Below are 15254 nucleotides of genomic sequence, written 5' to 3'. Positions count from 1 at the left end.
AGGTAGTCTATAATTTGGGGCCTAATCTAGTTCATAAGACAGTAATTAGAACCATTTCTGCTTTTCCAAAAAAAAAGGATCTCACCTTCCTTTTTAACGAAGGGAACTTATATCTACTTCTTCTTGGATGTCCGCAAATTTAAAAATTTATGATGAAAAATTCCACATCGGTTGACAATCCAAAGGAAAATATGAATGAAGTTAGCAGCAGACTTCTTGAGCAAAATCCGGTAACAAGTCATGACGACAATCTAACCAGGTGCAACAATAGCTCAATTTCAAAAACACCAGCTCAAAAATCACTCCCCAAAAACAACCTTTCGACGGATTGAACAATTAAAAATTAATATCCACAAAATAAACAGCCATACACCGCTCAGTAATTTGGTTTAGGATCAAATAAATAACTAAAAATCAAATAATCAACAGTTTTAATTCGAATATTTCACCAAAGCAACGAAATATATTCTTATATTCTAGAGCCCTATGTCACTTTACTTTTATTAATAATGAGCCGCCGTTTACAAAGATTCAGACCAAAACTAACGAGAAATTACTGATATGAAGCAATTTAAAATTATTTCTCTTTAAAACTAACGATTTATTTCTATAGATTTGAAAATGTGTTTGTTTATTGTTCAGTCAAAGGTTTTTGATATGAAACACTTTTTATTCCAACAATTCTTTCACAATAAAACGATTCATTAGATTATAAGTTTCTGTACATACACAATACACATACACAACTTGAATTCAATGCATTAATTGTTTCATAAAACCTGGTAGATCTTGAAAGCAAAGGATACGTGTATGGTAAGTTATAAGCAAACTTTCCCTTCCTCGTTTACATAATTTCGAGCCGCGAGGGTCCCGTCATTAATAGTATGTATATAAAGAGAAAGCAAACAAACTTGTTTAATTTCTATAATGTATTCTGAAGTCCTGGGAGAACAAAACATCATTATTTTTTTGATAAAGTGGAAATAAGTATTCTTAGTTGAATTCCATGAAAAGTTAATCAATATTATAATTCATTAGTAGACGATAAGTCTTCCTAATGTATGTATTTGAAGCTAAATAAAAAATGAGGCTTCCAAATTTACAAAAATTATAATAAAAAAGAACCGCTATACAACCAAAGAAGCATGGAGAAATCACTTCGCTAATATCTACAAAAATATCATTGAATACAACTCAAACAATAGAAAAATGCTATCAACACCTCAAACTTCATTTATTTAACTACACTTAACTCATTTATATAATCCACTTATCACTTAACTTCTTCGATTACTTCCTATTTCGGTCTGTCACTGTGACTATTTATTATAAACTAACTAAACTGCACTACACAGACTCTTTCCGGAAATTATCCAAAAGAAACGATATAAATAAACCGCCTGTTATAATAAAAACATCCGCGGTTTTAAAAAGAATGTCAAAAGTGCCTCGCACCTTCACCGAATTCTAAAATTCCACTATATCCAGGAAAAAACGGCTACAGGGAGGATGATATAAATGATATAGAGACGAATCTCAAATTCTAAATTTTGTTCTCAATTTCTCAGTACAGAAACCAAAGAAAAAAGGGCAGTATAAAAATAGTTTGATAAACTTTTATCACTCTCTAAAGAAGTTGATAACTGATATGAAATTTGGTAAAAACAACTTGTTTTCTTTTTACCAAACTCCAAAAGTAACCACATATTTTCAATACACCACATAAATCTACTTTACATCAGATAAAGCCAAATCAGTGGCCCAATTCCTAGAAGAGGAATATTCTGGCTAACTGGAATCAATAATCACAGACAAAGAGATAAAGCCTTAAAAATATTCCTGGATTCAACCACCAGATGATCAACCCGGTGGAAAAACGAGTACAGGGACTAAAAAAAGGACTACGTAACAGACTGGTAGATAAACCCGGGAAGAATTCCTCTCCGATACTTCTCCCTCAGAATAAGGACCTTAGCAACAACCAAACAAACTCCATGCCACCTGCCGCCGAACCAAACACGGCCACTCAGTACCCCATAAATACATCTTCAGCGTTAAGAAGACGCCAAACAGAAATCCATTGTCTACACTAGGAATCTCTTTCCTGATGCACTGCAAGACAGCTTCAAGCTGAAGAATAAGTTCTTGTAAGTTACTTCGCCAGGTCCAACTTCACCCAAGCATTGACCTGACACCATAAAGCTCTGGAACAACTGGGAATCAATACCTATCAAGTCCTCAAAGACGGTAGCCACAGTCTACGTCAAAATTAAGAGACCAGGTCACCTCCAAGAGCAACACACTACATTCCATTGAGCGAGAATTTTCTCCAATTGTGCTCCTAGGTCTTACTTAGTCCTTTCAGGACTTTGACAATTATTCCAAAATCTCAAGGTGGCAATATTTATATATATTGTAATAGTTTTTATTATGTTTGTATAATTATGAAAAGTATTATTTCACATTGTGAATATGAAGCAGTTTTGAGAATAAAATAAAATTTTTATGAAGCAGTTCATAAACTAAACTGAATTCTATAATACCTTTTATCTTTTCAGTCATTTTCCACAAAATTTTCCACCTTTTACTATTGATTTACACCAAGTTTCAATTTGCTGCATAAACTGGGCCAATTTATTTTCTCCGTCTGGATGGCAATTGAATCAATATTTTCTTACCTTTTATACAAATTGTCTTGTTCTTTCTTGACGTTTTCTCATATTCTCCTACAAACGTAAACAACGAGACAAACTAGTGGTAATATTACGAAAAGAGATAATTCAAATTATAATAATGGAAGGATCTGATTAAACTTTTCTATATTTTTACACGTGAAAAGGCTCGACCGCTAAGCACTTGATAAAATAACGTTTTTCTTCTATAGGAAACGTACTACATACTAAGTTATTGTATTAGACTAGACTTAAGTAACTTATATAATAAACTCCTCAATATACCCAAATCGAATTTCTCAAAAATTCTAGGAAAAACCTTCCAAGAAATTAGCTCCAAAAAAACAAATCGCCGCTGTTATAAATAAACATCAAGGCTGCCGCTGATTAGCCACATTTTTAAATTCCATTACAACCGGACATGACTGGCTTCACGGCCAATGTCATGAACACTATAGAGGTTTTCAGTGTTTACTTTCTTATTCTATTATCATGTAAAAAGAAGGTTTCAACATTTTACTTAAATCTACTGCTAATCGACAATTTTTATAAATCAGATGATTTTGAATGTATGGTATCTTCATAAAGTTCAAGGGAGTCCCATAATTTTAACCTTGATATCCTACTCAGGTGGACGAACTGAGCGCGAACGATTTTGAAGCGTCAAATCTCCACTATTAGAATTATTAAATTTCATTTACTACCACGGTTGCTTTTAGCTTTTGCTTCCAATATTTTCATATTTATCGCACTCGAATACTTAGAAGAAACCAAAGCGATAGGACTCTTAAAAGAATCAGAGACTAATCTTGTATAGTATGTTTGTCCAGTACTATCTTATCTTTTGTATTTGCTAATGTCACTAGAAACTTCGTAATCAATTGTTTTTTAATACTTTCAAGCTTTGAAAGAAGAAGATCTCATATAAAAGAAGAAAAATGTGGTTTATAGGAGGTCCAATCTGTACATTTTGAGATGGCACCAAACTAAAGAAGATATCTAACCCAAGAGGGAACACAACAGACAACTTGGGTTGTATTGCTAAATAAGCTATAAAAAAGCTAGAAAATAGCCCTGATTTGTATCAGAAAATCATCATTCCACATTTTTAGAATAATAGATCTAATTTGAGACAAAATGAGAATCAAAAATAAAAATGCTTCCTATTGGTTAAAGAACATCAACAATTTCTCAGAGAATGATTTCAATCCTCAACGTCCACGTCTATAAATCAGTTAGTACCAGCCTTCTTTATCCTTAATTAGAGCCACAGAATCTTCACAACCAACATAACTGAATCCATCCATCAAGTTATACATATATAAGTGTAATTTACGATTCAGAAGTTCTGCAATCCCTATTTCTAAATTATCTATTATCCTTGCTTCTTCATAAAAATTCTCAGCAATCGCTCAAGTTTTTCGGTATGTTTTCTATTTAAATTTAATCATTTCTTTGTACCATCTACCCAATAAAAGCTCCTCACGTATTTAACGTCTAGTGTTAATTGAACTTATTACCAAAAATGTCTTTGTTTCATTAATAATCTCATCTAGTGAAATTATTCCACTTAAAATGTTTTCATAGCTTCGAAGAATAAGTTAAATTAACTCTTGGTCTCTCCTGTTTCTCTTAAAATTCATTTTGGGAGCTCAATTAAGTAAATGGAATTCAACTTTCTGTCAAGGTTTTTTCTCCGTTTCTCGTTAATTGTCCCTATTCTTTATAATCAAATTTTTGAAGATGTCTCATACTTAAACTCAATACAGATTGTCCCAATTCTATTGGAAATCGCAAAAATGTTTGAGTCGAAGGTATTTTAGTTCATTTTCATAACGTTAATTCCGATTGCTGCTTATCTAATTTTTGGAAATAAATAGATTATAACAACTGTTGCAAGCTCGGATGATGATACAGTACACTCAACATTAATCCGAACCCCACTTGAAGGCAGACTTCATAAATTTATAAAACTAACAGAAATATTAAATACAAACAATTTATAGTGATGATAAACTTAATTAATGAGGTTAGATTAGATTGCTTAACTCTATTATTTCGTCGCGTTCATGAATGTTAAGTTCAATTGTGAATATTTATTTTTTTAAACTATGTTCCATAAGATTCGATGCCTGCACAAGTAGTTTCGCTTTCACTTAGATCTCAACAACGCTCGAAGTCATAGCTGCCGCAAAGAAGAAGGTCTAACAATGCTCGATGTTAAGAATTTTTTTCTTAACTTTATTTAACATTTCTTCGTTTCTTTGTTAAACTCAATTATGGAGGCGTATACGCGTTTTTTGAAGTCAAAACAGACTGAAGAAAATCGTTTTTCAATGAAGAGATACACCTTCACCCAAGCGGATTCGAATATACGCAGAATTGTCGCATTTGGGAAAATGATAGTCGACGAGTGATTTTGGAAAACCGATGCAGCTACAGAGAGTAACTATTGGATGCTATTAATGACCACCATCTTCTAAAATGGAAAATGATCTCGATCAAGAAGTTTCTCTGGATAATATGCGGTTCCAACAAGATGGTGATACTTGCCACGCAGTCATGGCTTGAAAATATGGACCATTGGATAGAGGTTTGCCTCTGAAACCGAGAATTATATTTATTCTACATTTATAATCGTCACGGATTCTTCTATATCGGAATTAAAAGGATATGTAATTCTTTAAAAAAGATTTTTTTAATTAAAATTAACATGGTATGTTCTGATTGAATCGAATTTTATTAAATAACAATAGCGGAAAAGTTTTTTATCATTTTTTTAAATCAATTTTGGTATTAAAATTGTGATTTTTCCATATTTTTTGTTCCAGGATTCTATAAACAGCTTCCAGAACCTCTTTCTAGTGAAGAATGTCGTCGACTGCAATATCGACGTAAAAGTGATTCTGTCAAAAAACGAGTGAAGCAGAATTTTGCAAATATATGGTAAAATAATCCTTCATATGTCAATAAATATATTCTAATGCATTACGTGTACATTTTTATATGTTATTACTAATATATCGTCCCGATTTTAGATCTCTTTTTATAGAAAATCAGTTTAAAAAAAAAACAGGTAAAAATTGACTGTTTTTGGGACTCACAAACGATCTGAAATCCTGCTGATTTATCAAGAAAAAATGATTTCTTACTATTGTATATACCATCGACTCTACTTAAACCAGTGGTCACGGTTACATTTATGCATCGTACACAAATTTCCTCCATTCTTTTTTATTAAGTCCTCTTCTTCTTCATGTTGTGTCTCTCTTTTCTTCAGTGTAGTACCAATCACTTAATCCCATCTTGTTTTAGGTCTTTATTTCTTTTTATTTTTACATGTTTTATATCCCGTACTCTCTTCGCTAGTTTTGAACCTTCCAATGCTTGTAAATGACTTTATCGATTGTACTTTCCTCAACATAATCTCTAGATTATGTTGTATTTGGAAATTTGTTAATCTATGCCTTTTTATATCTTCTCTCAGATATCTGAAATATCTCATATTTTTAGTTTGGCGTGCACTTGTTTGTCCATCAGTGAGACTCCATGCTTCACAGCCGTAAGTTGATACTGGTCAATAAATTCCTTCATAAACATTCATCTTTACCTCAATTGATACTTCTTCACCATCGAGCAGCCTGTTGTTCTTGTTGTTACATGTCCTTAAGGCATTTTTTATTCTCTTAATGATGTCTATATCTTCATTATCAGTAATTTCTATTTCTGTCGCAAAGTATTCTCAATCTTTCCTTCTATTTTGTTTTTCTTATTTATTTATACAATTTTTATACACTATACACTACACTTAACTAATTTATATAATCCATTTATCACTATCACTCAACTAACTTGAATAATTTAATTAAATTCTTCGATTAATTTGCTAGTTAGTTCTGTTTACTACGACTATTTATTATAATCTGAACTAAACTGAGCTTCATGAACTCCTTATATATCCCAGAATAATTCTAAAAACTTCTAGAAAATAAAGAAACAAAACAAATGAATAAATAGACCTTCCTAGAAAGTATTCAAAAGAAATAATGTAAATAAACGGCCTGTTAGAATAAAATGTAGAAGTGTAGAAGTATAAAAAACAAACATCCAACCGCGGCACGTGCGCCGAATTCTAAAATTCCATTAAATCCAAAGAGGGCCGGCTCCAAGAAGCTGAGGATGAGAATAATTCTACAATTATTCTCATATCGAACTACTTTAGTATATTGTTTATTTATACGATTTCTATTCGTAGGGTGAATTAATAGACCCTGTCTCTTACGTTCTTAATTTATTTAAATACCATACACTTAACTAATTTATATAATCCACTTATCACTATCACTCAACTAACTTAAATAATTTAGTTAAATTTTTCGATTACTTTCTATTTCGGTCTGTTCACTGCGACTATTTAGTATAATCTGAATTGAACTGCGCTTCACAAACTCCTCATATATATCAGAAGAATTCTAAAAACTTCTAGAAAATAAATAAACAAATGAATAAATAGACCTTCCTAGAAAGTATCCAACAGAAATAATGTAAATAAACCGCTTGTTAGAATAAAATGTAGAAGTATAAAAAAACAACAAAAACGCCGAATTCTAGAATTTCATTAAATCGAAACAGGGCCGGCTCCAGGGCGGAGAGGTTTTTTTCTAGATCTTGGAATTTTCTTAATTCTAAATTGTTTACACAATTATTTCACTTCTTCTGTATGTGGTAATTAGAATATTAGTTTTTGTCGTGCTATGTCACCAGATTTATGCGCAGTTTGTGGAGTACAGATTTCTAATTCCGAACGTAATCTGAATACGTCTAATCTCTGTCCTAGGTGTTTTTCTACGTACTTGCAATTCAAGAAAAAACGTGGTAGTTGAATTTATATTCACAAGAATAAATCAGTTTATTATATAGCAAAGTGATTAATTTAAACCTTTTATTCTCTTGGCTGGTTTTAAATTGAAATTATAATTTTATTTGTTCATAAATCATTCGTAGAATAATGGATATTCGGAAGATATTCCGAACAAAGCATGCGTAATTGACACGTTTAAAATATATTCAAAAAATACAAGATATTTATGATTCATTATAGTCACATTAATAATAATTAATTGAAGATGATAACTTAATGAGATTAAAATTGACAATCTGTAAAACAGACAGAAATATTAAATACAAACAATTTATAGTGATGATGGTGCGCCGCTGTGAGAAGGGTTGTTTTTGATTACTTAACTCTATCATTTCGACAATTCTCTCGTCGAGTTTAGGTAGGTTAAGTTCAATTGAGAATATTTATTTTTTTCTACTAAGTTCCATAATACAATTTTCATAATAACCACCAAAAGTATGTCCAGCTTGAATAAAAAAAAAGTTAAGATCATAAAGAAACCCCTCACGTACGGAATGCTATCACGAAAACATCACATTACCATTAAAGTACATAAAATCTTTTCTTATTTTATATTCTCTATATATTTTTCAGTGACACACAAGTATCTGATGCAATCCGACAATGGCTCAGAATGCCGACGTTTGATGCACGGCCTTGGGAAGATGAAGAATTACTACTTCTGTTACAACAAATGTACCTGGATCACGATCTATGTTCAAAGTTCGCCATCGACATAACTACCCTGAGGAATTTCCTGTACGAGACGTACAAAAATTACAACGATGTGCCGTTTCACAATTTTAGACATTGTTTTTGTGTCGCACAAATGGTCAGTATCTTAAATCAAAATAACAACGTTCCATTTATCAATATGCAATAGAATCAACTGTTTTTTTTAATGGAAGATAATTCTATTAGTATAAAAATATTACGTCTAAAATAAAGAGGAAAAAATTAAAAAAATACGTCTGAAGGAATAGATAAAATTGGTGGCTATTAGAAAACTTCAATATTTCATGATCATAATCTTCTGCGAGCCTTGATGCCCGTTGTGCACTAAATGCAAAATCAGGACCATAAGGTGGATGAAGAAAAAAGACAACCTCCATTTAAGCAATAGTGAATAAGTTTTTTCTCAGAGACACTATTCGGTCTGGCTAAAGATCGGTTACGAAAAAAGATTTTGTCATAAACATTATTCTACATTCGAATGCTCCCCTTCAATATACCCCCCTTCCATCGCCACACACCTTTCCATAATTTTTTTCCATTGATCGAAGCAGTGCTGGAAGTCTTCTTTGGTGAGTTCCTTTAGGAGCTCTGCCGTTTTTTCCTTTACAGCTTCCATCGACACAAATCGGGTCCCTTACAAAGCAGATCTTTTTATAACCTTTCTAGCCTTCCAAGGAAATGTGAGCAGACTTGTTGCCGCAAGAGCTTTTGGTCAGGAATCAGATTTTTTGGCACCAACTTCGCACAGACTTTTGTTATGTGTAATTCCTCGTGTGAAATTTTTCTAGCATAGATACACACGAATCATTCTCCGATGGATTTCTGCAGCACTATGGTTTTCAGTCTGTACAAAACGAATTACACTTCGCAATTCACACTTGGCGGAAGCATCGATGATGTTTACGAGGCTAGAGCACAACGCCGACTGACGCCTGAATATCAACAATGGCGGAGTGTGTAGTGCGAGTGCTTCGAGTTTTCTCCTAATCTCGATTCCAGCAAACTGATGTATGAATGAGAACGAATAAGCAAATAATCTGGCACAAATTGGGGCTAAGGTTTCTATCACCTAATCATAATTGTTGTAGGTGATAAACCCGTAAAATTAAAACTGAATAAAATAGAAAATTTTGGAGTAGATATTAGTATTGACCGAAATCTAAACAATAATCAACTCTTTGGGATTATACGAATTTTGATTCCACAAAGTATAGGATTTGAATGGGAAATTTCACGCAAAAACATTCAAGTAGACTCTTCATTCGTTTCATTAGTAGAAATAGATCGGAAAATTAATTTATAATTAATGAATGGTTCGTTAACTATTTCCATGAGCTAGTCAATCAATTGATTTCAAAAATCAATTATTTGGCGTTGGTAAACATATTGGGCGACTTTATTTATTTGCATCGCTGTATCGATCGTACCAAAATTTAACAGATATGCGGACAACACGTTAGAAAAGCGTTAAATGGAGTATCTCGTTATAAATCGACTGCAATATTAGGAATATAAACCAAAATGTAGTATGATTGAAATGCCGGAAATATATTTATCCCAAAAAAAAGGTGTAAACATGTCGGCGTGTGTTTGTTCAATTACACAACTTTGTTGGAGTGTGAAGTTATGGAAGTTTACTTAATGATATTGTTGATTACAATGGTAAATATATAAATGAGGAAATTATACTGTAACTATACGAGGTCTGGCTGAGCTGGAAGTCTTCTTTGGTGAAAGCCTTCAGGAGCTCTGCCATTTTTTGCTTTACCGCTTCCATCGACTCAAATCGGGTCCTTTTCGAAGCAGATCCTTTTCTATTCTTTCTAACCTTTCAAGGAAATCTGTTGAAGTAAGTGCTTTTGGTCAGATTTTTTGGCACCAACTTCGCACAGGCTTTTGTCATGTATAATTCCTCGTGTAAAATTTTTTTAACCGTTTCTTTATCGGCGTTTATAACCTCGGCAATCATCCGGATGCTCATTCGACGATTTGCACGCACAATTTGGTTGATTTTGGTCACAGGGGTACCTGGACACTGGTTCTCTTCAGTGCTCTCTCGCCCCTTACATAAACACGCGCTCGAGATAGAGAATTGTCCCCATAGGTCTTTTGCAACAATTTGTAGCAATTTTTTTCAATTTAACGAGAAATTTGAGATGGATACGTCACACAAATACTATAATAGTAACGGAAACGTGTTTTGGGACGTGCTTTGATATCTAGATACCCAACGCACTAATCGTTTTTTACCCCACCCGTCTAGGGCGCCCTCTAGACGCGCAATCTCGTTATTTAATAGCCAGACCTCGTATAGAGGCTGTCTGTCTGTCTCAATTTAAGCATGTCGTAACTTGCTTTAACATACTTTTAATCATTCTGGATCAAACATAAACCAGAATTTTGCTATAAACAATTTTATTATTATGTTAAATACCTAATTTTTTTTCAATGGAAAAAACGTATGGAAAGGTGTGTGGCGTGGGGAGTTGAATATATTGAATGCGACAAAAACATAAACAGTTGAAACTCGATTAACCGGACTAATTGTTGTCGTTAGGGATTCGGATAATCGAAAGTCCGGATAATCGAAGTTTAATGATAGTAATATTATCATTAATAAATAATAACATAATCAATCAAAAGTAATAATAATTTAATAATAAGTTTAAGTTGGCTTTAAATATTTGGTAATTGGCATTTGGGGTAAGCTACTTTTTCTCTTCATTGCTGCTATATCACGAATTGGTTTAAGCTGTAGTAAACTCACAGTATCACTCTCTGTTTGTTTATCAAACTATTTGAGACCTATTTCCAGAGTCTGAAGTGCTTCATCATGAGATGGCCCTACATCATTTTCCACATCTAGATTTTATTCTGTTTCATTTTCTTACATTTCCTGCTGTTTTCTACGATTTCATCATCCGACAAAATCTGAAAGCCTTGATCATTATTGTCACAAGTGACCCACTCTTTGATATCTTATATTTTGTAACTTATCTCAATACTACTTAATTATTTAATTGGTCGCAGTTGATAGTCCGGATAATCGCGAATCCGTATAACTAAGCCTCTGAAAACGGTGCAATCATGGCGTTGAAGATTTGATCTTTATACGGCTCGATGATCGGTTTAAAATCAAATCCACTTTGGCACTGTATAACGAGTCCAGTGCCACGATCATGTGGGTGAATTTTTCCTTTTCGCCCGGCGAAATTCCTGTCTCGAAACTACGAAGCGATCGGATCTCGAACGACGAGATTTCAGCGAAGCTGCGCCGTCTTGAGAGGCTTAGTGTGCGTTCACATTGGCAACGCTCAAGCGGTGACCGTCGAGCGATGCCACTCCAGCGGTGTTAAAAAATATTTCTGGCTATAGACTTTAATTGAAAGTGTTCACATTGCAAAAGACCACCGCTCAACGTCGCGCCGCTCGAGCTTCGATCTTGTTTATTCGGTATGGAGTCGAAGTGCATAGTTGTTTTCTTTTGAAGTCGATGCTTGATTTTTCCCAGAATAAAATCGAACGTTTCCACTGACATTCTTAAAAACTGTAAAAATCTTATTGGATCACTGCGAAGTTCATGATAAAGGTGATGGAATTCGCCATAAGCAAGTCTATTTCTATTAAGTTCGTGAACGCCTCGTATTTTTTGCTTTTCTTTGAAACTAGCCTTCGCAATCGTTTACTTTCTATAAGTAATAATCGTTTGGATACCGAATTCATCACGTCCTTTTGGTTCGAAAGCTAGACGACGCTTAACTAATTTGAACAGGACAACGCGCGCGATGACATCACAAAAGCGGCATCGCTCGACGCTCAACGCTTCAGCGTCGCCAATGTGAACGCATATTTACGTCGCGCGACGTACTTTGTTATTTCGATGTACATATTTTTGTCCTCTACCCTCTATACTGGAACAAGCGCCCATAATACATTTGAGTCCTTGAGAGGCACCCCTAATTGCTCAATTAATTTTACATTACCTTTGATCAAAAAACGAATAATGCGTCACAGGTACATCTTTCTCGCTTACGGCTCACCAAAAAGTGAGGTTAAGTGATCTCTAACATACCAGTCTAACATCCAGTGCAGATATTTTCACGACACTAAATTTTGTTGAGACATTATTTAAAAAAAAAAGTTTGAAGCAGCAAGAAATATGTCAAATTGTTTTTCATTTTATTTCAGATGTATGCGATTTCGTGGTGTGTTGATTTGCCATCGAAAATAGGTGATTTAGAAGTGCTTATATTATTAACTTCTTGTATATGCCACGATCTTGATCATCCTGGATACAACAATATATATCAAATAAATGCTAAAACAGAATTGGCAATACGCTACAATGATATTTCACCGTTAGAAAATCACCACTGTAGCGTAGCATTCAGGTAAACAAAAGTTTTCTCTTATATACAGTGTGTCTACTTAAGTTGGAAACATAACTTTGTTATTAGAAGTTTTTTGAAGAAAAGTTATTCCTGTTAAAAAATTCTGCATAGTTCAAAAGTTAAATTGCAATCATCAGATATGAATTTTTTAAAGCGGTATACGAGGTTTGTCAAAAAATTTGAATTATGTTATGAAGTAAAATTGTTTTGAATTAAAAGATTTAGGTTCATTTACTAATCATTCCGGTATATAGCGGTAATTTTGTAACAAACCTCGTATACTACTTCAAAAAATTGATATCTGATGGTTACATTTTAACTTTTGCACCGTGCAGAACTTTTTATAAAGAACTTTTGTCATAAAACCACTAATAAAAAAGTTTTCTATATGATTCCAACTTAAGTAGACACACTTTATATATTATTATTTATATAATCGATAATTTGACATAAATAATTATTTACAGAATACTCGAAAACGATGATTGCAACATATTCAGAGCATTCAGTAGTGAAGACTTCAAACAAGTGAGGGAGGGAATGATTAGATGCATTCTAGCTACTGATATGGCGAGACATAATGAAATTTTAACCAACTTCAAAGAAATATTACCCACTTTCAACTATAGTGATAAGGCACACGTCAATTTGGTGAGTAACTATTTTCATTAATTACTTAATATACAGACATAAGAATCGATACAGAGTAAAGTTATAGGACTATTTTACCTCTATACCAAGCCTCCCTGGGGAGTTGAAAGGCGTCGAAAAATTTTTGTGGAAAAAACTGTAGAAAAAATCTGGAAGAAAATTGGAAAAGGTTTCCTAATTGTTTGATCCTCGAAGAGAAACATTTTCTAGAAAGAAGGGCTCGAGAAACAGGAATTTTTTTTATAGTGTCAATCGAAAACATTCTGTTCAAATGAATGTGCGAGATGAAGATATCTTTTAAGAGTACAATAAACGACATTTTAGTACTTATTTAGCGTTTATACCAAATACTCTTCCGGGCTAATTTGACGATTTGGTTTGTACATGATAGAACCTCAAATATCCAAATAAGTGGATGGGACGATTAAATAATTGTCCTCAAGATTGACCTCCCCGGTCACCGGACTTTAGTCGTGTTAGTTATATTTATAACTCAATAACGGCAGAACCGATTTAAATAAAAATTGCAGAGAAAGTAGATTAGAACCAGATCAAAGACGAAAAATTAATCAGTCAAAACATATAATAATTTGTATTCAAGTATGAGTTCGAAGCTGGTGCAACATTAAGTTAATGCAAAATAAAAGCAGACGGGAAATCTTAGGTAAAATGTGTAGTACCTTGGAGACGCACAACAGCCCAAGAAAAACGTCGATGATTTCCATCTGACGCATTTTGAAGCCGGTAGCCAACTCGCAGCTTCGATTTCTTTCACGAGAAGAGGAATTTTCGTTACCATCCTATTCTATATTGGAAAAATCGACATCCTGACGAAATAACTTCAGCTTTATTGTTAAACTGTCCCATATTTCCTTAGCCGACAACCTACCCGCGATTCGCTGGTAAAGATCTTCGCTAACGCACTGAGAAATTATTATTTTAGTTTGAGCTGCAGACTTGTTGTACGCTTCAAGTTTTGCTTTTTCAGTATTTTTGGCATTTCAGATGAAAACTCAGGATTCTTCTTGGTGCTTTCGACGATTCCGACCGCTTCATACAACTTCAACATGTCCAAAACACGATCTTTCCACGTCGGCACCTTTTAATGGTTTCATACCCTTCACGAAATCGATTTTAGAACTAGAACTCGAACTGAGCGTTTGAGGCAATCACAAAACACACGCATGCGGAAACCTGCACTTCTAGGATCACATCTAGGTTGCTTGGATCTCAGAATACAACACAACGCAGTTAATCGAACTAGAGTCATAACTATGTTTTGATCTAAACTAACTCACACTGATACTATTTGTGATATTACAGAGTTTAGTATAAAACGTAAGTCAGAATGACAGTACGAAATGTCACAAGCAAGGCTGCCAACCACTCGATTGAAAAATCTCAGTTTCCACAGACAGTCGCTACAAAAATAACTGTAGAGTCGGGGTTCTCATTACAAGGATATCGATGATCCCAACCGATTTGCCGTTTGAGTTTGAATCACCATACGAAACTTTTTTTGGTCTGAAACTGAAAAATCCATGGTTTTTCCATGGTCAATTATATTTGGCATGTTCACAGGTCAGAAGACCAGTTCTTGCACCTGGTAATGAAACATAAACTGGAGTCTACTTCAATTTTCGACGATAAATAATTTTATGATCAAGAAAAAATTACAAAATACAATATTATTAATTTGTTTCTCAATTAAATTGAATGAAAAAGTTGTAGAATCATATTATACATGGTTTGAAAATTAAATTTTTTAAATCAACTGACAGATATGAAATTTTGAGGTTAGGTCACCCTTACCAACAGCCGGAATGGTTCGATAATTCAATAATTAAATTGTAAGATTGAAATTAAACATTGATCGGGGCGTTAATACAAAAAAAACGTTCGCTC

At 33.6% G+C, this 15254-nt stretch overlaps 1 protein-coding gene across 2 annotated transcripts in view; it reads left to right on the top strand.

Moving 5' to 3' along the window:
- The window catches only part of LOC130900134 (high affinity cGMP-specific 3',5'-cyclic phosphodiesterase 9A), a 161667-nt gene that overhangs the window by 123514 nt on the left and 22899 nt on the right, over positions 1-15254 (top strand). For both annotated transcript variants that reach the window (XM_057810524.1, XM_057810525.1), the window contains exons 5-8: positions 5504-5618; positions 8167-8404; positions 12496-12698; positions 13166-13349. In XM_057810524.1, the coding sequence (XP_057666507.1) occupies positions 5504-5618; positions 8167-8404; positions 12496-12698; positions 13166-13349 (740 nt within the window). The remainder of the gene's footprint in view (positions 1-5503; positions 5619-8166; positions 8405-12495; positions 12699-13165; positions 13350-15254) is intronic.

The sequence above is a fragment of the Diorhabda carinulata genome, chromosome 12, assembly GCF_026250575.1.
Source record: "Diorhabda carinulata isolate Delta chromosome 12, icDioCari1.1, whole genome shotgun sequence".
NCBI lineage: Eukaryota > Metazoa > Arthropoda > Insecta > Coleoptera > Chrysomelidae > Diorhabda > Diorhabda carinulata.
The sequence above is the reverse complement of the archived record's forward strand: the minus strand, read 5'-3'. Positions and strand labels throughout refer to the sequence as shown.